The sequence below is a fragment of the Polyodon spathula genome, chromosome 13 (assembly GCF_017654505.1).
Source record: "Polyodon spathula isolate WHYD16114869_AA chromosome 13, ASM1765450v1, whole genome shotgun sequence".
NCBI classification, from domain to species: Eukaryota; Metazoa; Chordata; class Actinopteri; order Acipenseriformes; family Polyodontidae; genus Polyodon; species Polyodon spathula.
Window position 1 is genome coordinate 13,761,745 of NC_054546.1, and position 25,744 is coordinate 13,787,488.

Sequence of the window (25,744 nt, forward strand, 5' to 3'; positions counted from 1 at the left end):
TTGGTGCAATCCAAGGTTATTCCAGAGTGCTGGTAAATGCTAAATAAAATTCAGCTGTGGCTTATCCCAGTATGAGGCCATGAGAATCAATGAATATTCTATAATTTATAAAAATAATGACTTCAGAAGCAATTGTTTGCAATATAAAAAAAATAAAATAAAAAAAAAAACATGCTGATCAGTGGGTTGCCAATTGTTTCTCATGAACACTTATGTTATTTGGTAGGACTAAAAATGTAGTGTCACCAAAAAGGAAATGTAATCCAGGCCAGAGTGAACATTTGCAACACTACATCAGATTATACAGTTTACTATGCCAGAATGAAGTGAGACCAGAACTACTGTAGTTTGAAGGTATATATGAATGAGCGATCATTCTAAATTAAAGGTCCCCTTACGGGTTAGGGTTAAGTATTTGTTGTTCTGCATGTCTTCTATTTGAATATTAATATAATCTATGGACATCTCTAAAGGGTTGATAGTCTTATTTTGAACAAATCAATTATACCCCTGATAATTTACTGTAGTTAAATAGCTATTACATGGTTTGAGGTTTTCAAAAAGATGGCAATGCTTATTATCTGGCAACCTTCAAGAACAACCTTTCAAATGACATCCTGTAGATTATGTGCATGTGCATTCTGTGAGATACTGTGTTGCTGGTGTAAAATGTTTAGAGGTATTGCATTACTTTGTTTGTTTCCTTTATAATTGCAGAAATAATGTTGACTAATATACTCTTTAGTTTTTAACTGTAGTTACCCTGTTACAAATCACCCTGAGTGATACTTATTGCAATTATTAAAATTGTTGTATTTTTTTTTTTTTTTATTTTAAGATACTGATACTTACTCTATAAACCCCTCAAATCATTTTGTAATCTAAATATGGTGTAAGTTCAGGAACTCATATCCACATATGTGGATGGAATGATGAAAAGGTAAACAGTTTGGAAAATTATGTTTTTTAAACCTTGCAAACAATTGGTTATAACTCAGTTCTTTATTTTTGAGTTCTAGAATCCTTGTTTCTTACAGCCTGATTGGATCAACCTGTACTGGATTTTTAGAGCCTTTTACAACACTGGGGAATAACCCGGGAAGAAGTTTCATTCTAGCTGATGTTCCTTTTACCAATGTGGATATGCATTACTGAAATTATAGTGTATTTAGGTTACAGAATTACCAACTCACATAAAGATAATGCTTTTTAATATATAGAGGCTGAGTAATTGTGTGGTACAGTTTATATATATATATATATATATATATATATATTATATATATATATATATAGGTGTCGGATTTGGAGGTCTGTCAAGTCTACTGGTGGAGCACCAGCCTCAGAGTCGATCACATCAGCAGAGAAAGGGTGTCCCAAACAATTCCCATAGAGGTTCATAGTGCTCTGGGCACAGCTAAACCATCAGTGCCACCGATATCTGTTTTTACTGTGCCACTATCTGAAGCTGACTTCGACTTTACGGTTTGAATGACGACCACAACAACCTCGACGTCTGTAAAGTATCCCTTACCAGCTCGGTGTCCATAAATCAAAAAGATATGTATAAAACCTTATTTTCTTATGAAATATATATATATATATATATATATATATATATATATATATTATATATATATATTACTATGTCACAGTATCTATAATATTTGTGTTTTCTTTTTTAGTTGTCGCACCGCACTGAACAACTAGAACTAAAGTTAATTTAAACAAGGCTGAGTGAGCTCTAATCTCCCCCTGATAGGAGTAAGTAGTATTTCAATAGCAAATTTAGCTTGTTTGCAAATCAGTTAAGTCAAACTATGCAACAATTTTTTTCCCCAAACATTGTTATTTGCAGAAAACATATTTTTTTAATTTCCACTTCAATAAAGGTGGACTTGCATAATTATTCACTCCTCCTCCTGAATTGAGGAAAAAAAAAAAAAAATAACATCCCTGCAACTGCCCTTGCAAACCTCGCAACTCTTTTGGATATCTGGCATGTAATGCGTGTTCCCCTGGGGGGCGCTCCTTAAACAGCAACTCCAACAATGTCTTTCTCTTCCCCTCACTAAAGAGTCACTTTTGAAACTTCAGTTTTTAATAATGGACCAAAAGTAATTAAAGAAAGTATTACTGTAAGTATAAATCAGAAAGCCAATACAACCAATTTAAACAGAGAGCCATTATTCTTAGGTTGCCTAGTTCTTAACACAAAATAAATCTTTTTTTCTTAAAAATGGCATAATTATAAGGGATGATTACAGAACAAAAGGGGTGTTAAGTATATAATGCATTAGGAGAACATTATCATAATGCAATGCATTTAACAGCAAGGGATAAGTGTCTGATATTGACCTATTCAAGCAATGTCAATATATAAAAAAGGTTTGAAAGCAATGTTGTACTGTAAATAGGTAGACTTGTCAGTACTTTTTACAATAGTTAGACAACACATCGTATCCTCTGAAATTAGTTTCCCTGATGAGTAAAGACCAAAGGCTAGCTATTTTTAATTTATAAAACGCTCCTAACTTTCACGACTGGAGTCTCATGTGGCACTTCACGCTGCAGTAAATGTCAGATTTGGCAGTGAAATAAAAATCTGTCAAGAAGATGAAACAGGTTGTTTCAGGCTTACAGCAAATGTAGGAGGATTAGACAGCAATTTAACCTGATGAAGTTATTTTAAAATAACATAAACAACAACTGTAGATTGCAAAAAAGATATCCTTGTATTGTTCATGTTCCTACGTCATAAAGCTTCTTGGTTGGTAACCTGGAAACTATGAGATTCAGACTAATAACATAATAATTTATAGATACGTTTTTAAAAGAACAAGACAATGAAAATACAAGAAAAAAACAATAACACACTGATATAAACCTCACAATGTCGTATTTACTTAAAATGGGAGAAATAAAAGAAACAAAATAAAACAACACAACGCACACTTTCCACTATATATGTTTATTTGAGAGTTTTAATAAAATTCTCCCTTTTCTTTTACCATCACAAATGTCCCATATGATAATTTCAGCCAGTATGGTTTTGCCAGCAATATCGCACCAAGTATAGTCGAGTGGTCCAAGTACAACATGCCTGCCTTGTAGCCCGTCTTTCATGGGAGTTACAGCTTTTTCCACTTTGGATATAGCAAATTTATGAATAAAGACTAAATGTCATGCATTACTGCCCAAAGCCAAATCGAGACCTATTATTATGTGATGATAGATTCTGACCCATACATTACTGTGGGATAATAGATTCTGACCCATACATTATTGTTGGATAATAGATTCTGACCCATACATTATTGTTAGCACTGAGATGATGCACAAAAACTTCAGTTATTTCAATTAAAAATGGAGATACAGTGCCATTGTAATTTTATATATAATTTAATAAAATAAGATAGGGAGAAATACTACTAGATAACAACTGTTCCAACCTGTGTGGAAATGTCACCATACCAACACAGCTTGGGACTTTTAGAAACAGTCTGCCTGATTCATAATTCACTTTGGAAGGGGTGGGTTAGGGTTGGGGGGGGGGGGGGGGTATGCCATTTTATAGACGCAATAACACACCCCAGGGTTTTCAAATATGGTCCAAAATCTGAATGCATAAGCCGTTTAACAACACTCCTTGAGTATGTTACTGTGCCAAAGTGAATTGGTTGTCAAGTGAATCATGTGTTCTTGCTTTCTTGTTGGCCACTCAGTGTAGCTGTCACATTCCTTTTATTGTTTGTTTCTGTTGTGTTCCTTGTGTTACAGGTGGGTTTGACATTTTGGGTCTCAAGTGAGTGCCCTAACCACTGTACAAAAGGATTGATTGGGCAGAATCTGTGTTTGTTTTTTTTCAAGCACATATTGTATAACCATGTCTCACATACATGGTTCAGCTGTATCTGTATTTTCTGCCAGCTGCATTAGCGGTTTCATTTCAACCTTTCCACTCAATACAGCAGAGACCTCTTTGTTTCAGTAAAATGACTGTGGTAGCATGTCAGTGAAAAAGGGGGATTTACTAAACAGGTACAAGTAGTATTGAACACTATATTTGTAATAGGATTACAAAACTTCCACTTTGTAGATTAAAGTAAAAAAATACTTCCCTGGGGTAAAATGAAAAAAAAGAAGCAAACTTTGAAACTAAAAAGAAGCTTGTTTTTATAAACTCAAACACAGGTAAATAAGCTGAACATTACAACTTATAATTACACATATGCCTTCAAATAGGTCATCTGTACCCCATGGATCATTATGCAAAATACATGCAGTCAACTAACTTATTTACTGGTAATGTAATCAATGGCAATAAATGCAGCCACGAGATTTTTGTCATTAAACAGTGGTTTCTCAAGCACCACCATGCACAGCAGGGGGTAATGATGCTTCAGAATGGACTCTCAAGGGCAGAAAACAGCTCTTCTGTTCCTGATACACATTATTACAAGTGGCTTTTTTTATTATTCTAAATAAAGAACATGAGTTATTGAGTTAGTATAATGACGTGAACTGTACAGGGAAGATGGAATTTGGCCAACACAAATACAGCTGTATTAAGACTGAGATTAATATACCACTAAAGCGTTTATACTGTTTATACTAATGAAATAATTCCATAGAACTGTGCTATCATGCACGTCCCTTTGGTATGAAAGTCTTACAGGTGCAGTTTTAAATGAAGTGCAGCAAAAACAGCAAAAACACTGAGAGCTTTCTTGAACCTAGTATGGTACCAAACATCATTAGAAAATGAACATGTCTGCCATAACATGTGTTTCTTTCAAACTTGCACATTTCAGGCCTATACATTGTTAAAAATATTAGAGAAGACAAGAACAGCTACATTTTTTGGAAATCAGGCAAAAAATAAATATTTATAAGATTTAGATATAGTAATCCATCGCATATCCGACTGTGGTGGGACCAAAGTTAAGGGTGGATATGTAAAAAGGCAGATAAATGAATCCTATTTTAAAAACCATTATACACAGCTGTAACAATTATTATATTCACACAATTATTGTTTTGAGATTCAGCTTTTATTAGGGAGCTCCCATAAATCCCTTGTTTAGAAAGATACAGGGTACTAATGCACCTGACAGAGTAGGCGCCTGCCATGTAGGTGCATGCACTCACTGCTGAGTGACAGGTAAGAGAGTGAGAAGGAGGTTGAAGTTGATATGCCCCGTAGGCAAACAGGATTTATTTACATATCAACTGAATAGCTCACAAACACTACCAGCAATAGCAGTGCACAGATCACATACAACACAGTGTACAAAAACTTTGGTAGCTCTACAATATCTGAACTAATCTTCTCTGTTCAATAATAAACTAACGGTGCTGAAGAGATTAATCATGGCGGATAAACGGCTAGGGCAGATATGTGACAGGTGGCTGCGCAACGGACTACTGTATTTAGATCATATTTCATGAGCAGCGTGCCATATCGGTATAAACATTTTTAAAGCAACAAAGAAAAATTTATATGAAAAATGTAATGCCAATCTTCCTTAATGTTATCTATGTTCTGATTATTCAAGAATAAGAATGTCAAGATTCAATACTTAGTTCAATAAACTTTATAGATACAACATCAATCTACAGTCACTAGCGGGCTTTCAGATTGTATACTGATGTTCCCTGAATATTTAAGCAAAAGCTCTCCAGTAAATAAAGGGTTTTAATTTATACTTACCGGAGGATCTAGATCTTCTGCTGATACAGTTGTGATGACAGTGCCCTTGACTGCATTTGGTGCTACCATTCCCCTATAGAGAGCTTGCCTAAATACAGGGGAATAATCATTCATATCCTGCAAAACACAATTTGGAGATAAGTGCTGAAGTTAAAACTAGATTAGACATATTCATGAAAACTGCTCCTTGAATTGTTCAACACACTTACAATTGCCAGCCTCTTGTGGTGCTGACTATACAAGGCATTAGAAATCCGGCAAATGCCAATGCGTTGCGGGTAACAAAAGTTATGTTGATCTGGGTTACCATAGATAGTGCACTCTGTGTATTACCTGCAAAAGCATCATTCTTAAGGAATGGATTTTCTATCACCTGCTATCTTTTTGTACTGCAGTTAATTTCAACAGATCCAGCCTTTGTGGGTTCTACAAAGAAATCCCAAACAGCTTTAGTCTACGATTCAATAGAAATACATTTTACCATCTTATTCTTGCATGTGGCCATTCATCACTGGAAGATGAATAGTATTCACACAAATTCTACTGTACATTAACACAGGGCAAAGGTGATTAAGATATGTAAGAACTTCTTCATTGTTCAAAATATCCTCAGTATGGATAACTTTAGTTTGATTTTGGCTCATCCGTACTGCACTATTTAATTCAAAAGTCTTCTATTTCGTTAATCACTGTCAAGAGGGACAGACACAAAGTCTACAGGAATGTGGCATTAAAATATCCTGTATGTCTTCAAATAATGAAATACAAATAAAACTAGGATTAAGATTTGATTCATCTCTTTCTTCATCCAATCGAATACTATTTTTTTTGTTTGTTTTTTTCTCTGGTTCATTATTATGTATGTCTGAAAGCTTCAAGGTTAATGCACTTACATATATATATATATATATATATATATATATATATATATATATATATATATATATATATATATATATATATATATATACACACACACACACACACAGCCTGCAGTACATACAGTACAAACATACTGTACATACATGCAGATTTTTTACAAACACAGGCTCAGGGTCTGTGATAAAGAGAGAAAGGATCAATGTTGTTAATCTCCCTCCCGACCAGAAAGGGCGCTGTGGAACGATGGTGGTATGCCGCCTCCAAGATGGGCCACCTTGATGGTAGGTGGAAACCGTAAGATGACCACATTAGGGAGAACGCGTAGTTGCACATACACAGAACGACTCCATTGCAAATCAGCTGTGGGACAGCCCTCTATTGGAGAAACCATGGCGACGGGTTGATTTCAGGGAGGAGTTTGTGGGTACAAAGGGGAAGCAGCTATGTCAGAACGCCGCCTTGTGCTGACAAACGTAATTAGACGGCCAGAGCCTGTATTGTTTGTTGTTTTGTTACGTTTGTGTTTTGTGTTACAGAAGAAGAGTGAGCACCAAGGAGCTGTCGTTACAAAGCCAGCAGTCCACCCTTAGCACTTCCTTGCATGGCATACATACACTCATGGCACAATCCACTGACAGTTGAGCACACACACTTTCGTGCATGAAGGATGCTGGATGGACATAGTCCTTTGGATTATTATTATTATTATGGGTTTGATCCCCCAATACCATTGCTGGTAGAGGGGCAGACTCTTTTGTTAATTAAAAATAAATACAGATCGTTTTGGGAGAAATACTGTTTGGACATTCACTTTGTTCCCCACACCACTTGCTCCTGATGACAGGGTTATAGTCATTTTGTTTTGTTAAAGCAGGATACAAATCAGCAGTTTCATTATGTTATTTAAAAAATAGTTGAAGACAACAATAATTTAGGTCAATTAAATGCCATTTACAGTAGTTAGGAAGAAAAGGTAGCTTGGAAATTAATGCTATCCATGTTCAAAAGAATAAAATCTGCCAAAAGGATACCACTGTATGATTATGGAAAAAAAAAAAAAAAAAACATTTCTTGACATAGTATCATCGCATTTCTGTGAGATACACACACCACTAATTAATCCCTCTAACCTCCCTACAGTAATTTGCCACTTGAGCATTTCATTTAAATTGGTTATTAATTGGCAAATCATTATCAACCACAAGGGACAGTATATAATTAATGATTAATGTTACCCCTACATTAGAATGTCACAAGTTAGGCTTGTTTTTCCAAACTTTTTTCATTTCATTTAAACAGCATCAGAAACTTAGCAGAGCTTGCTTTAATAATAAGGATAAGTACAAGTTCATTGTCAGATTTAAACCAGACCATTGGCAATCCATCAAGTGCTTGTGACAATTTAAATCAGGCTTTTAATTTGAAATGAATTGGCTGAAATGTTCTAATTGAAACCTATGCATATGTTACAACTGCTGACACACTTTGGCAACCCTGGAAATCTGGAAAATGAATTATTTAATTAGGATAGGGTTAAGAATGATGAGCCCACCACTAATTTCTACGGTTTCGTCTTAAGGTAAAATTGTTGTTTCAAATTGTATTTTTATTTTAATGTTCTGAAACTGCCTCAGAACTGGTTGAAAGACATGTTTAAGACATCAGTCTTCTCAGTTTCCCTGTCCTACTAAAAGATTGATTCAAAGCAGCATTGATGTTGTGGACTGACTGGTATGCAAGTCAGACGCCACTAGCAAATCTTCCATCTGGCTGACTGGGAAGCCATTTGAATCAACTTGTTGACAACAGAGGATAAGAGTACTGATGACTTAACCCTTTAAGGACTGGGATCATGTTAAAACGATCATACTGAAGTGGACTTGTAGAACTGCCATCGTCTAAACACAATAAAAAAAGCACTTCGTTTTTTAGACTTACAGAGCCACCGTACTTTGCACTACAGGTTTGAAACCTGGGGAGGGACTGACGTTCACTTCCTGATAGTTTTTTTTTTTTTGTGACGTCATTGAGAGGGGCATTTGGTGCCTAAAGGGCGGAGACAGTTTACAGCAGCCCGTAGAGACAAAAGCAGAAACAAATCATCACAGGAACTTGTTTAGCGCGAATAAAAAAGGGGAAACTCATAAATCTGATGTATTTTACCTTATTAGAATATAATAGATATATTAGAACATGTATTCTGTCTCGTGTTTTAATTAAAAATATATAATATTTTTACAACATTTATAAATATCAAGAAAATAGTGGATATAAGCAGATACTATTTCATGAACTAAATATATCAGGTATGTTTTTTTTCCTTATTACTGATAATAATGAAATGAGTAACTATTATTTTATTTATAATTATTTATTTTGAGAAAATAAATCAAGTGTCCATTATTGCATATAAAGACCCTGAGAATAACTGTGTATTTTTGCCATTGCAATCATTCAGGTGAAACAATGTCTTGTAATTTGCCCAAACATCAATATTTTCAACAAAACTTTCAGGAAGTATTGTAAGATTTCTTGGGTCATTAAATAACGTGTTTTTATACATGTATCTCTAAGCAGAACACATAATAAAAAATACAAAACAAAACAAATAAATAAAACCGAAATATTTTGTTGAAAAAAAAAAAAGCGAAGTATGCAGACAAGGTAGAATTTATTTATAGATACAGTAACTCTGTTTAAGAGAAGTGATTCATTTTGCCTCCACTGCATTGGCCTTATTAATCTTGTTGATGATGCTGCTTAATCAGGCATCACTGTAGAGTACTGACGTAGCAGAGCAATAACAAAACAAATGACTCATCCATATATAAAACAGCATTGCACTGCAGTGCCAGAATACTTTATCAATCACTGTATGTGTGTTTTGCATACATCGACAGATTGCATGGGAAACTCCAATTTGCATTAGCTTTTTGGGATGCTGTCGACTGTACTAATTATTACACTGAGAAAAAGCAAAATAAACAATATTCAATGCTAGATTCTTGCGATTACACAGATGCGTCTACATGTGCACGAGTTAAAGCTACAAAACAAGCATACTAGTGTTTTACTCTTACCATTATCTTCACTGTTACAGTAGCAAGGCCTGGTGGCATGCTGCCACTGCTGTCCAAGGCCTCCACTATAAAGGTGTAAGTTGCCCCTGCTGCAGAAAGGGTTTCAAAATCTAAAGTTTGTAACATGGACAAATCTCCTGTCACAGAGTTCACTGAAAACAGCTGTCTTGCCTCTTGTGTTTGTATGCGGTAAGTGACATTGGATTCAAGGTCAGCATCCTTTGCCTTGAAAAGAAAAAAAAAAATCTTGTGGTTAGGATGTAAATGCTTTAGCTCTATACAAGCTACAGCAGCCAACAGAAATGACAAACCATTGTATGGATATAACTAATATATTTTCATAAATACAGAACTAGGAGAAATCATTATCCAATTCTGTAGAATAAACAAATGAAGCAAACTCCACACAATACCTTCAAGTTTAGAATGATTGTTCCCACAGGACTGTTTTCTGGTAAATTGACTATGTATGAGGCCTGCGAGAACACTGGGCTGTTGTCATCAATGTCCAGCACTCTAACCGATAATGTAATTGTGGACCGGCGAGGGTCTAGTGCTCCATCAGAGGCCTCCACGATCAGATCATACTGACTTCTTGTTTCTCGGTCCAGCGCCACAGCTGTGTAAATGCTGCCGTTTGAACTGATTCTAAAAACGCCATTGAAATTCACCAAGCTGTACCGCACCTGCCCATTCACACCCGCATCTGGATCAGATGCCTAGAACAAGAAGAAATTGACTGACTTTAGGAAAGCAAAGAAACTATAACATTATATCATAATAAACGCACGTACAAACGTCCCTGAAAATGTTGGATTTTAATGGTTGCCTGGATTTCCCAAGCTGTCATAAATAGTCGACACTACCCACAACTTTGTAGTCATACTGTTGCCTTTGATTTAATGATACGCAGGTTCACTGTGAGAAAGCATTGCATGAGGTACACATTATCTACATTTTCCTAATATTTGAACTTTTTTTTTGGATTGTATTATGTGTGTTACATTTCAGTATGACCCTTTGTGTACCATATTAACCAACATCAAATAGTGCACCTTAGTCTCTTCAATGTATTTTGTAGAATTGCCAACATTTAAAATAACTGAACAGAACACCCCCCCCCCCCCCCCCCCCCAAGAGGGGGTAAAAACTACAAAAACAGGGCTATATAATCATTCAGTCTACCTTAATCCCTTAATACTGTAAATAATAACTCTAGAAAAAGATACCTTATTAGCATGCAAGTTGAGTACATCAATGCTGCCATATAATAGTTTTTGAACTGTGCAGTCAAAGTCATTTACAGGTTGAGAAGGAGAGAAAATTGAAAAATAGAGTTAGCCTCATTACTCCAGCAAATTTGGTATTTAACTAAGTACGATCTTCTTTATTGCATTATATTTGTAACATCCTTCAACATCCTGGCACTAAGTAGACATGTTCATTGTACATCAGCATAAATAAATAAATAAATGAATAAACACTTTTGGTAAACCATGGATATATGGTTCGGCTGTGTTGCCATGTCAAACATGGCCTGACAATGGTTAATCATGGCCAATGGTAGCTAAATCACAGTTTAGTAAGTTGGTAGTTCATGGTTTAGATCGTGCGAGTACAATTAACTCTTACACCAGGCACTGGGTTTGATTTTGTTTTCATTATTTGGTTTCCCCTCTAAAAGCATAGTTTTATATCCCATGTACAGTTTACTAATTTAATTTCTTACCTACTTAACATCCTATTAATTTTTGTTCTGAAAATTCTGTTGTTTGTTTCCGTTTAGCAACTATATATATATATATATATATATATATATATAATATATATATACACACACACACACACACACACACACACACACACACACACACACACACACACACAGTACTGTGAAAAAGTTTTAGGCAGGTGTGAAAAAATGCGGTAAAGTAAGAATACTTTCAAAAATAGACATGTTAATAGATTATATTTATCAATTAACAAAATGCAAAGTGAGTGAACAGAAGAAAAATCTATATCAAATCCATATTTGGTGTGACCACCCTTTGCCTTCAAAACAGCATCAATTCTTCTAGGTATACTTGTAGGTTGAAACAAAATCATTAACTGAAACAGAAACAGATGTGTAGGAGGAATAAAACTGGGTGAGGAACAGCCAAACTCAGCTAACAAGGAGAGGCTGCTGAAGACAGTTTACTGTCAAAAGTCATACACCATGGCAAGACTTAGCACAGCAACAAGACACAAGGTAATTATACTGCATCAGCAAGGTCTCTCCCAGGCAGAAATTTCAAGACAGACAGGGGTTTCCAGATGTGCTGTCCAAGCTCTTTTGAAGAAGCACAAAGAAACAGGCTACGTTAAGGACCGTAGACGCAGTGGTTGACCAAGGAAACTTACTGCAGCAGATGAAAGACACATCATGCTTACTTCCCTTCGCAATCGGAAGATGTCCAGCAATGCCATCAGCTCAGAATTGGCAGAAAACAGTGGGACCCTGGTACACCCATCTGCTGTCTGGAGAAGTCTGGTCAGAAGTGCCTTCATGGAAGACTTGCAGCCAAATAGCCATACCTCCGACGTGGAAACAAGGCCAAGCAACTCAACTATGCACGAAAACACAGGAACTGGGGTGCAGAAAAATGGCAGCAGGTGCTCTGGACTGATGCTGTAGCAGAAGGCAGTTTGTTTACCGAAGGGCTGGAGAGCGGTACATGAATGAGTACATTTTATATATATATATATATATATATATATATATATATATATATATATATATATATATATATATATATTTTCTTGAAGACCTTCTGGGAAAGACCCCTTCCGAATGACTGTGGAGAAGTAAGGTGGGGCTTACACTGTGCACTGAAGTCCATAGATGAAGCATTGTTAACCGAAGCCTGTGCAAAACTACTATATATTATATTAATACAATTAATATAAAGCAACAGGCTCAGGGAAGGATGATCAAACTGAGAAATGTGAAAAATTCCTCCTTTAGAGTCCTGCATAATGAGCAGTGTAGCTGTTAGTTTTATATAATTTACATCGGTGACTGAGGCGGAGCTTAAGCCTGTGGTGTTGAAAATGAATTCCACAAACTGCAGTTTAGATCCCTGGCCTACTTGGCTTAGCAGGGAATGCATTCCTGTTCTGGTTCCAGCCTTAACTTCCATTAGAAATTCCTCACTGACATCTGGAAGAGTTCCTTCTGCTTTAAAACTGGCTGTAGTTAAACCACTACTGAGCTAGCACACGTCACTCACAGCACATCACTCCTGTTCTTAAGACTCTGCACTGGCTTCCAATTAAATTTAGGATTGATGTTAAGATCCTGCTTCTTACTTATAAAGCCCTTCATGATTCTGGGCCTTTGTATCTGATTGTACCTTATACTCCCAGTCACAATCTACGGTCAGCAAGTGCTGATCTTTTTGTCATCCCTCGTGGACACTTAAAATCAGGAGGAGGAAGAGATTTTAGTTGTTGCACACCTTGTCTCTGGAACTCTATTCCAAGTGTTATCAGAGGTGCAGCTACAACTGAATCTTTTAAGTCAGGTTTAAAGACGTACTTGTTTTCACATGCTTACTGTTAGGCTGGGTTGTTAGCCATTTGTATTTTGGGTCTTGTTTTAAAGCGCCCTGGGATACTTTGCATGAAGAGCATTATATAAAAGCAAATTGTATTGTATTGCATTAGTAAAAAGTAATTTAAAAGTATTACTTTAATGCTGAATGAAAGGACGTTGTTTTATATATTAACCTGAAAGAAATTACACCACCATAACCATTTTTTTTGGTGATAATGAGTTGTCTTTTGGGTGAAATTTCATAAACTAAACCACTTAAAGTAGAACTCAGTAAATGTGGAAAGACATAAGGGAGACCTACACCTTCTTTTAAATGAGCTGCAAGAAAAGACTACTTCATTAGTTTAAATTTATTGATGCTGTTTCAGTAACATTAAGTGGATCATAAAGATATATGAATGAAGTAAAAATAATAAACAGAATACTGTGATTATCAGCATTCCTGTCGTGAGAGTTTTCAGGGGGTGTTTAATAACAGAGCAGGTGTGCAGCAGGAGACATTGTAATGAAGGCATTTATCTTCTGAAATCAATTAAAAGTTAATTAAAACTGTTACGAAGGAAGCCACACATTTCTTATGTACAATTATCATTGTGCTGAAAACACATGAATAATAAACATATCTGTCTCTGGATAGATAATGATCTTGTGTTGGAAGGGCACTCTTACGCAATCAGCAGACCCTGATTTGTGGCTTCTGTCTTACAGTAGTACTATGCATTTCCGAGGTGACAAACCAAATGAAACACTGATTCAGAGACAATGCCTACTTTTGATGCTGTGATTAACTTATCTGAGAAACAATAAAAGCATGTGGTATTTTACAATTAGAATTAATTACAAACCGGCATACTATATAATTAGGTTTGGTTTTGGGTCCGTGTGGCAGAGCAAAGCTCTGCCCTTTAAATTGGCAGAGATGGGGTTAACTTCCCCTACCTGCCTGGGTTTATTATGTTCAGGTGGCTGGGGTTGATTAGTTGATTAGGTTGATTAACGATCAATCAGCGCCCAGCCACCTGATATAAAAGGAGGCCTCTGCTTCTCATTTGGGGAGAGGGAGCTGAGGAAGCAGGTTGGGGGTTTTTTGGGTTGTTTAGAAAGTTTGAATCCAGTGAAGGCATCGCCCAGCCTGGAAACTGTTATTTTTGTAAGTTTTGCTTTTTATCTTTTTTGTGTTTAAATTGCTTTGTTTTGGCCCTTGTGCCCTTTCATTTTGTGTTTATTTATAATAAAATAGTTATTTTTTTTGAACTGCAGTCTGTCTCTGGGCCTCTATCCACTCGCCAGCCTGCCACAGTCCGCTATTGAAATGAATAATGAGATACCCTCTACAATCTGAAACCTGTCTATTCTAGAATCCAGCTTGATCTAGATCTCTTCTGCCTAAAATCAAAGTAAATCTGACTGTGCAATATGGCAATGGGTTCTTTTTTTTTTAAGCATTCAAATAATTTTGTCATTTTACTTTATTTTTTTTAGATACAGTATTAGATTTTTTACAGTAACTCTGTAATCCAGCACACCGTCTAATCCAGCATATTTCTCCAGTCCCTGGTGACAATGGATTGTATAGAGTTTACCATAATTATTATTTTTATTTTGCTGACATGACCATAAAGAGATTTATTGTATGCCTGCTATGCCTTCAGCTGTACGATCGTCATTGTGCTGAAAACCGATATGACTAATTCATATGAAGCTGTGCCACACACAACACACTGGAGGCTTTGTTTGTCTCAATTTAATATCACTATATTGTATGATTTTGTGGTTAAAGTTATTGGTTAATGATGATTTTATAACAATACATTTTGACAAAGTCACAAACGGAATGCTCCCGTTGCCCGTAACAAACTAATTGTTTTCTTTATGAAGAGCTACAGGGCTTAGTAATGATATTATTTGCCAGACAACCTTCAACAAGTGAAGGACATCATAGGAGACAAGTGGCTTAGTAGTATGGTCAACTCAAGGTTCTGTACTTTTCTTCTATTCACTTACAGTATAGGCACAATACAATCTTTAGACTGAAATGATCTCTGTCACTGCAGCCTTAAAGTGCACTACAAGGTTCGAACTCTAATTAGCAAACTAACTGCACTTCGCTTCTTTTACATTTATTTTATCCCAAGCTTTTTTTTTTTTCTTTCAGACAACAATCCAGGTATACTTTTATTTGGACTCTGTATAAAACACAATGACAAGCCCCACATGAATATAATTATAACTATATTTTCTGTAACCTGTACTTGATACCTTTACTCTTAAAGGTAACCATATTCACATTTTTTGTAATTGTTCTTATTTGAAATCCTTCTTATCCATTTATTGAATTTTCTACTTGCTCTTAATGGACTATACTCTTACAAGGAAATACCTTTACTATAAGCTTAACTTCTCTTAGTCGAAATCGCTCCTAAACTTATTTACTGTACTCTTTGTTTTGCTCTTATTTGAATTTGCTCTTATTTGTTTGCTGATTTTATCATATTTTATAACTGCTCTTATCGGTAATGTGATATTTTGTAACAACTGCAAGTCAGTGTTGTCAGTTGAAGCTGACAACACTGAAGAAGCTCTTGAAAATCTGGTTAAATATAAACTCCTTTAGGAGCAGAATGAGTTCTGTTTATACATTCAAATCTAAACCACAGATTTCAACATTCTTTAAATATGTGACTTACTCAGCGGTCGTGTTAACGCAACATTTTGCATCCTAGATGCAAAATAAATAAAAAAAGAAAAAAATATTTTGTCTTGCATTCACTGGACACACAGAAGGGAAAGACATATATACATATTCATGGTACTCTTTTACTCTGCAGCAATGACGGTAAAATACTTGCTTGTTCAGCAGTACAACAGCATTGATTAAGGTACACTCCAGTCCTGTAGGTGGCAGCAATAAGCCTCATATTTGGCTTTTCCAGCAATATTAAGGATATTTACTTTTAGGCCCTGTCCACACTCAAAAATGTTTTAATTAATCCAGCTCAAACTTTAGCGTCCACAAAGAAGTACTGTTTCATGTTTAGTTGGGCGTAAAGCATACACACACTAATGCTATTAGAATAATTCGGTTACAGTTCCTATGAGTGCAATGAACATTGGAAATGAATACGACAGTATCCCACCATGCACTGTATTTTCTTTTAAAATAATGTGATATGCCCCATATTAACAGGAGATCCACAGTGCTAAGAAATAAAACAAATATTTTGGAAAAAGTAAATGCAAAGAAACACACACACACACACACACACACACAAGTAGGGCTTGAAGTTTTCAGGTTTTGTTTTTAATCAGGTGACAAATTTAGCTGATTCCGTTTCATAATTAAACTCAGAAAAAGCTGTTAATTGCAAAACAATCTTTGCGTTTACCTTCATATGTTGCCTCAGCTTAATTCTGGTCCCTTTAATTTGATTTCAAACAGAGCTGACAAATTATGTGAATTGTTCATCCCCAATCCTACATTTAACTCATTTCTGCAGTCACCTAATGTAACATTGTGCTTTTGTTATTTTCCACACTGGTTTAACAGGGATGCCCTTACAGTTTTTTTAAGCATAAAAATTAATACCTAGTGCACACTAACAGCAAGTCAGTTGTCAATCGGATGATGAGATGATCCTCTGCATCTCAGCCATCTACTTCTAACTATGACAAGTACTACAGTGACCGTAGCAATTGCAAGCAGTAGTAATGCACAAAAATGCAAACCAAAAATATGTTCTTAACATTTTGAATGGGAGATGAAGTATCCGTGGCTTATCGAGACAGCAAGATGTACAGTGTGTGAAAGAGCTGCTGGGTAAGAACAAAACAAAACATATACGCATGGATGTACAGTTTTTCAAGAATCTTCGCTTAAAAGACACAACGATGGGGTTGCTGTTATTGGAATGCAGAAAAATATTAAAACACATGTCGATGAAGGCAACAAACAGTGCTTAGAATTCTGTCTCATTGTCACGTGAACGGTCTAGTGTTAGCATATGAGCTGCCACGTGTAAACAAAAAGTGTTAATATTTTAACTTTTTTCTAGATTTAACTTAAATCTTGTATTTTTTCCAAGATTTATAAATGTTGTGAAAATAAATACATATTTTTTTAAAATAAGTACATTCAGATATAATTTATAAATCTAATTACAAGATTTAACTTTTAGCTAAGTATTTAACTAAATAATAAATCTCTTAACAAGAGTTAACATTTGGCTAAATATTTTGAACTGCAAAACTGCCAATTCTCCAATATATATATAGCATGCAAACTGAATTTTCTGCAGAAAAACAACTTCAAGATTTGCCCGCTACTGATAGATACTGAAAAACAACATGTTACCACTTGTCTTAATATTCTGGCATATCCCTCACCACTGTCAAGAAACCTATGCTACTGTGCCTTCTCTGAACCAAAAATGTAAGTTCAAAACAGATGGAAATCACAACTCTCCTCAGCTTCTTAAAACAGACAGAGATACCAAAAAAAAAACCCACCTGTTTAACGTATATTTCCATGCTGATTATTCCAACAAAGCCCTATTAATCTAAAATACTAATTAAAACAGCATGCAGTTTAACAGTGCCGAACAAAGCTACTCATTATGGGACGCCTCTCGAGACGACACATTATTTAAGTGTTTTTTATTTATTTAATTGAAGCAAAAAATAAGCAATGCAGACTCTGGTGGGGCATATCTTACAAAGTCTCTTGATTCCTAAATCATTTACAGCAAGACTGTAATAAATACAGGGTAAATACAGTTTTCTTCAATAGCATATTAAGAGGTTTAATGCCTATAGATTGTTACCTTATTAGTCCATGTTGAAAATATTGTGTTACAAAATGTATCGGTACAACAACAACAACACCAACAACAGTATTTTGCCTTGCCATTAAAACATGTCAGTACTATTGTGTTATCTTATCAGGAACACACAATATGCAATATCCAGATATGCAAATAACAGTGTTGATATTACTTGCAATGATGTGTTGTGTCTGTAAATGATTGTGTTGTGCTTTGGTTTGTTCACAGGTTCTGAAAATCAAGTTTGCGTCTTTAGCGCATTTTTATTTCTCAATATGAAGAAACGCAGGGAGAGACACATTTTCATAATTTAAATGATAATGGTATTGGATATATCCTCCACCTTTAGGGTGGTCATTTTAACTTGTATAAAAAGGATTTGCAAAAAAACAAACAGAATTGAAAAAAAAAGAAAACTTTAAATCTTATAACATTAATATTTATGCAGTACATTGTCATATCTTAAGAGCAACTCAGTATGGGCATGAAAAATCAAAGCTATCTTAACGAATGGAGGCAAAATGAGCTGATCCCTAGAGCCAGCATTACACTTCAGCAATCAACACCAGACAGAAGGATATCTATCTCATCAGATGGAAAACAACGCAAATGGATGGCGAAGCAGATGGATCACATTAGTTTACTGCAAATCTACGTCTTAGCTGGTGCTTATCTTGGCGAGAGCTGAGTTCAAATCAGCATGAAGTTCAACATCTACTCTCATGTAGTGGAAATCATTCTTGGTGATTAGATTCACTTTGTAGTCTCGAGATAGTACAGTAACTCTCAGATTCATGTCTAACCTCTAAGTGGTACACGAGAGCATAAACTGTGTAAACTGTATATTAAAGGCAGAGATAGGTGATTTAAACTTCTTTACTAAGTAACTAGGATGTAATGATTGAAACAGAAAATGATTCAAAATGAATCTGAAAAACAAGAACAATAACTTACTTAAGATACCTCTGATATTTCACTACCACACCAAGTTGCTCTTTTAGGTGTCTTCTGCCACCAGGGAAGTAATTGCAGTCTGATTTATAGAATATGGATTTCTATTTGTTCTGCGTGCATGTGGAATGCTTTAGGAAACAGAAGGCTATTTGTTTACTTTAGTATCCTGTATGCAGTCTAAGAATACTAAGAGGATTTGGGACATCAGTGTCAGAATACCAAGATAGTGAATTTCTAAAGAAGTTAAACATGTACTTGCCTTTACTTGTCCGACAAATGCATTCATCTCCTCTTCCTGGACCGTAAAGTTTTTGGGCAGAAATGGATCAAAAACTGGATCGTTATCATTGACATCAGTGACAACGATATTCACAGTAGTGGTGGAGGTCTAGCGTTAAAGATAAACAAAACAGGTCTGTTAGATATGTACATCACCAAAACATATGTTAGATATTACTCCAGTTTCTAGAACTATAAATGCTATGGCTATTTTTTTTATCTGACTTGCAAGACAAAAAACTGTGAAATATTGAAAGCCGGACCCTATGCAGTAGAGTACATGTACCATTTGCTGATAGTGAATTAACCGAACTTCTGGGTTACTGAATTGTAAAATAACAAAAGAACCACTGTGCTACAGAAGACTATGAAAGCTTTTACTCCAAATTGTCATTCTTGCATTTTGATTTCTGAAAGGAATTTAAAGATATCAAAACAGAAATAACTCAGACGTTTAATTAAGTAATTTGTTAAGAGGTTGTCCAAAATTATCATCAAAGACATCAAGCATACACAGAGTGCACTTTTTCGTGCTCCGCCCTCCCGCCCCCAGTGTACATGAAAATACTGACATTCAAAGCAAGCCCTAGATTTTAAAAACAATATTTAGAAATGTGAAAATAGACAAGTTGGAGTGGTTTACTGTATCCTATATTGTGCACAAATCAGAACTTGACTACCAATTTAAAATGAATTAATACTATTTTTCTCTCTATGGCTTTCAAGAGGATCATACTCTGTAGTTTAAATGACTCACGGTTTTCCAATTACTAATGCTTTTCGTAGGATTCCTTCTTCCGAGAGAGGCAGCTCAAGTCATTTTAACTTAAATGATATGTTATTACTTTATTGACGTGCACACTATTTATATTGAAAAATACACATTTGAGTCAAACGGGATTGTATTCTTGTAGACCTACATAGTTAAAAAAAATATACTTCTAAGGCAGTGTTCTTCATTGCAAGGCCTGCGGGCCACTGACGGCCCCTGGTAGACTTTAGTTGACTTGACGTGTGGCCCCCGACAATACACAAATGTGAAAAATGCACTGATGTCTTATCGGTGAAAATGGCCCCCCTCTGAAAATTGGTGTATTATGTGAAGTTCTATTGACTTTTTGAAGATGTCGCACTGGTATTTGTTCAGTAGCCCACCTCAAACAGATTTTAGGCATATTCGTATTTCTGTATCAATTTGCCTTTCAAATGATCATCCTTAATATACACTGTTATTTATAAAACATTTCACCAGAAAGGAACTGGATAGCCCCAAGGGAAATTCCAAACATATGCACTGAGAATAGTATCCCTGCTTGCTGACGCTCCATTGCCCTCTATACTATCTGGAGCGCTGCAAAGAAAAAATTATGCAAACAAAAGAGCATAAAATATCAGGAACTGGTACAAAAAAGACACCTCTGGTGGCTATGGTACTTTTGCAGAAGGCATGTGAGTATTTCAAGCTATCTAATAATTTAATCTTTTTTTTTTTTTTTTTTTTTCTCAAAAGACGCACACTGCCATCAAACCCCCATGCGCCCCTATAACGCATAATTTGTACGCTTTCAGAAAATGTCAATAATTTGGGACTTTTAAGTGTGCAAAGTTTTCAAAATCTTTAGCTCAATATGTAATATTTTAAACAGCACCAGGTCCTAATACCACTACCCTAAAACCTGTAACCTTGTGAAATGCAGAGGTCTCTACATAGTCTTTTTAGTCGTGATGTTAATCAGGGGTTAAATAAGTCACATGAGGGGTGACCCCAACTAATAATTAATGTTGCTCATTAAAGTAAATCATTAAATTGAACCTAATATTGGGGACCATTATAATAAATACAAGAGCATATGAATTAGGCTGTTCATAAACATGCATGTAGAATTTATCTTGACTTAAATACTTAATTAGAATTTGATAGGCAAACTTATTTTACATCATACTATTCAGTAGGTGTATAGCATGTTTTTGAAGAAGCACTAGTTATTGTAATGCATTACCCAAAGTCATGAATTCTCATGGTTACTAAGGTAAAAAAGGAGCTTTAGCAACAGAGATATAAAGAAGCTGATATCTCACTAAGTTTATATATTGCGATCATTGTTTTTTTGTTGTGTTTATCTTTTCACAAATACTGTACAGTTTTGCAATACTATTATTCTCTAACAAAGTTTTCAGTTCTCATATAACCAGACACCCCCCCCCCCCCCCCCCCCCCCATAGACTAAGTCCTTGAGGACAAGTGTCATGTATGCCAAGCAGGGCTTTAGTTGATATGCACAGCCAAGGATGCCACTGTACATTTCATTGCTCCCACATTTCAGATGTGATTGTTACCTCTGAGAGAAGCAAAGTTTATATGCAAATCAAACAGTAATCTGTTTGCTTATCGAACCAACATAAAATGCATACAATAATTTTTTTTTTAATATAACACAAACACTGTGTATTGTGCATATCCTGTGCATTGTAGCTTAATACAATTGTCAGCAAAAACAAACAGCAAAATATAAATGAGCAGTTCAAAACATTAAACATAATGAGACAAAACACTGAAATAAAAATGTATAGTCTGTATTTTTTTTTACTGCTGAGATCTATAAACCAACAGCAGAACCTCTAGCAATGCATAACATTTTGAAGTAACTTTTTTTTTTTATGAAATGTAAAAATAGTTGCTTGCTACAATTTCATACTGTTACATTTCTACAGAATGAGTGAAATGTCCTTGAGCTTCGTATTGTCTCCAAACTGACAGTGTACCTTCTTAATAGGGGGCCTCTCTCACAGCAGTTTACCACATAATTAGAGCATATACAGTAGTAAGAATCATGGAAGGAAAAAGACATGTGGAAATTACATTCTCCACAAGAAAATCCATGATGCTACTGCGGTTGACAATCCCATGATCCAGATGGATTAGCATCACTGCTCTGCAGAAAATCGTATCTGGGATAAAAGATAGTGTGCCACCTATCAACCTGTGGGAGACCCAATTATTATTATTATTATTATTATTATTATTATTATTATTATTATTATTATTATTATTATTATCTTACAAGGATATGGAAATTTATTTTCACCTATTTATCACCTGCTCCATCCTGGTTCTGATGCTATACTGCAGGTCACATGGTCTGATTGAAGTTAGACAATTCGAATGACTAGAGAGTGGAAAACAGCAACAGCGTTTCATTTGCGTTTTTAAAGTATCTGCATATCCCAAACTGAAGTTTAAAATATATGAACCAGAACGTCTTGAAAAAAACGGATTATGAAATCTTGGTTTGCACTCCTTTAAAATATTAGATTCAGACGTAAATAAAAAGTATGCTTGTATATTTTTATATTAATTACATTTTACGCATCACTTATGATCGCCTCTCCTACAGCAGCTTCTGCTGGGAAAGGATAAGGAATATTGATGTGTGAGATTCCCCAGTGCTAACCCCTAATGAGTCCTATTAATTGGTCAGCAGCACATCAAGCAGGCTCAGCTGGCCACAGTTCAATATCCATGATGCTACTGCTACCCACAAAGCAAAGGACAGCCAGAAGTCTCTGAGACCTGCTGCATCTCTGGACAGCATTAATATTCATGTTTTAGCCAGTTTGGATAACAAGAAAACATAGCTGTATTTAAAATTACACAACTGGACTTGGGACATGTGAGACAATCTGTTAATCAATAATATAAACGTTCTAAAAAGTTAAATCTTTGACAAAGGTGCTTACGAGAGGTATTTTATAATGAAGACATTGAACCTACCTCTAACAGAAACCTTTGTCTAAGATTCTAAGTTTCTTTTTACTTCTAGTTTCTGTATATTATGATGGATTGTTTAAAGTTATGGATGATATTATTGTATAAAAATACTGATTTATATATTGTATTTTTAATGATTCATATTATATATATTTTTAAGTCTAACAGCCACTTTTTGTCAGGACACTCTAGAAAATATCTCAAGAATTCTCTCTGGGTTAAAATACTTTGAATTGATAGCATCTATACTAAATTGCCCCTGTACACTACATAGCTCTTTATACCGTCCCATCTGAACTTATCCAGTGTATTCTTTAAGATGTATTGGTTCTGATAAGCTGGTGGCAGCAGTTTGAAAGGTTGTACTAATTTTCTGGAAAGGTCCATGTGTGCTCATATGTAGAACATATCTTCTGAGAGAGGAATGGGTGCAGTTAGAGGGGAAAAAAATGTGTCTATATTTGAGAGGTCAGAGGCACTGGAACAAAAAAAACAAAACCTTATGTTATACTTCAGTTAATAGATACAGCACACATATACATCATGCATTATAAAATGAATGCCCAAGAGTGACTTGGTGAAATGATTCAGGTTTTTCAATAATCAACTGTTCATCAACACATGGACTTTGCATATGACAATTGCAATGACTGATAGTATGTGAAATACAAGGTCTGCTGGAGATCTATTATAAGATTATTAAGGGCCGTTCATCTCTTGTTTTAAACATAAAGCCACAGGGCTTCATTTGGCTTCACTCCAAACTGAAGCTAGATGATGCCACACAAAAGTTGTCTTTTAAATTAAATAACTTGGCATCTTTGCAAAAGTTAACTTAAAAGTCTATCAGTAGACTAGAATGAACACACTGTTCAAAATGCCACCCACAATTATGAAATAAGGACTAGATCCAGGTGTGCTCATCAGATCTCTATTTCTGGTGTCACATCATTCTTCAGTACCAATGAAGTTTCCCCAAGATTCTTTGTTCTCAGAAAGTTTGGATTCAGCTCTACAGTAATTACAGCCATTGGAACACCTGGTAGCATCAATTTATATAGTGTTATATATCTGCAAAGACACACACACACACACACACACACACACACACACATAGTACATGCATACTGACTCACCCCGTCAGGTCTGCCATCTGACGCTGTGACAATCAGAATGTATCGATCTGTACTCTCTCTGTCCAAGGTCTTTCCTAGGACTAGAAGTCCAGCACTATGAAGAACAGCATAACAAAACAAATGAATGAAGACCAATACTGAAACTTAAGATTTTATTAACACTTGATAAGGAACTAATAATTATTATTTTTTATTTCCATCTGACAGTCACAACACCAGATATCTGCTTAACGGTGTTAACTTTGTTTGGTGCTGTATCAATCAAATACATCAGACAGTTTTGAGCTAATAAATGGCATCTTTAGGCTTCAAAACCGTGCATTAATTTACAGACATCAAGCTTTATTCCCTTTATTTGTATTTACATATTGTTAACTGACACACACATCTTTAAAAAATTGAAATAATAAAAGCGTGTTTCCATGACAAAACAGATTACTATATTCCGCTACTGGCAAATCTCTTTCCATCCTATTTTGACTGCATTGACTCAAATGTTGATTAAAAAACAGCATACGGCATCGTCTGTCGCTCCTCTTTAGTGCCAGCTTTTTGACTTCCCATTTCTCTCAAGCCATTTTTCATGATTATTTGTTTGATTAAAACCCATCTGAGGCCTCTCTACTGTATGATTTTCCCAGCTGCAGAACAATGAACCAATGGCATCTCTTCCAGCCTTTATCTGACAAATGCTCCGGACCACAGACTTTAAAATAAGATTTTTTTTTTCCCCAGAAACACCAGTAATTACCAGACATTTTAAGATATTATCCTTTTCTCTATGCTTTTAAACTAATGATAGATTTTGGGCTGAGCAACACTACCTTTCATTAAAGGTATTTTTACTTAGTTGTTTTTCACAGATCAATAATAGAAAAACAAACTGATAAACATTTTCAGTCAGAAACCCCTTTAAGCCAAACATAAAACAAAAGCCATCAGTTACAAACTCTGCGTGGTTAGCAGTACAGTACTTGTAAGAACATGTATAAAGTGATTTGCAGTTGCTAATTGCTGACTTTGACCATTTCTCAGAACAAGTTTTTTTTTTTTTTTTTTTTTAAACTGTTTGGTGAAAAAATAAACCAATGAGAAAATGTTGTTTGTTTAATGCAATACATCCACTAAGGAGAGTTTAATCTCAATCATCAAGCTAGTAAGTGTCAGCACTGACAGACAGGGTATCTCAACTACCACTTGTGGGTATTTCATTAACACAGTTTAAGCAGACCACCAAAGAGTTTATGTACTGTGGAAAAATATTCACGCGAATTGAATGTTTCTGGTTCTCTTAAATTACTAGTCGGATTCTGACCTCTATTATCCAAGATCAGAGGTAATATAAACTGTTTCTCTGAACAACAGGCTCCACCAAGACAGTTAGCATCAAAACCATCTGGGCTGGAATTAAGTTCATGCTAGCAGCTGAGGATATCGATGTCTCTTATACAGGCATGCATTCCATTAGAGGATTTACAATTATGTGTCAACTTGGAAATGGATACAGCAACTA

At 35.4% G+C, this 25,744-nt stretch overlaps 1 protein-coding gene across 2 annotated transcripts in view; it reads right to left on the reverse strand.

Annotated features, from left to right (window-relative positions):
* LOC121325229 (protocadherin-15-like) overlaps positions 1-25,744 on the reverse strand; it is a 170,628-nt gene that overhangs the window by 56,648 nt on the left and 88,236 nt on the right. For both annotated transcript variants that reach the window (XM_041267608.1, XM_041267607.1), the window contains exons 17-21: positions 24,232-24,325; positions 19,307-19,435; positions 10,089-10,394; positions 9,676-9,900; positions 5,714-5,830 (exon numbers count right to left, since the gene is read on the reverse strand). In XM_041267608.1, coding sequence (XP_041123542.1) covers positions 5,714-5,830; positions 9,676-9,900; positions 10,089-10,394; positions 19,307-19,435; positions 24,232-24,325 — 871 coding nt within the window. The remainder of the gene's footprint in view (positions 1-5,713; positions 5,831-9,675; positions 9,901-10,088; positions 10,395-19,306; positions 19,436-24,231; positions 24,326-25,744) is intronic.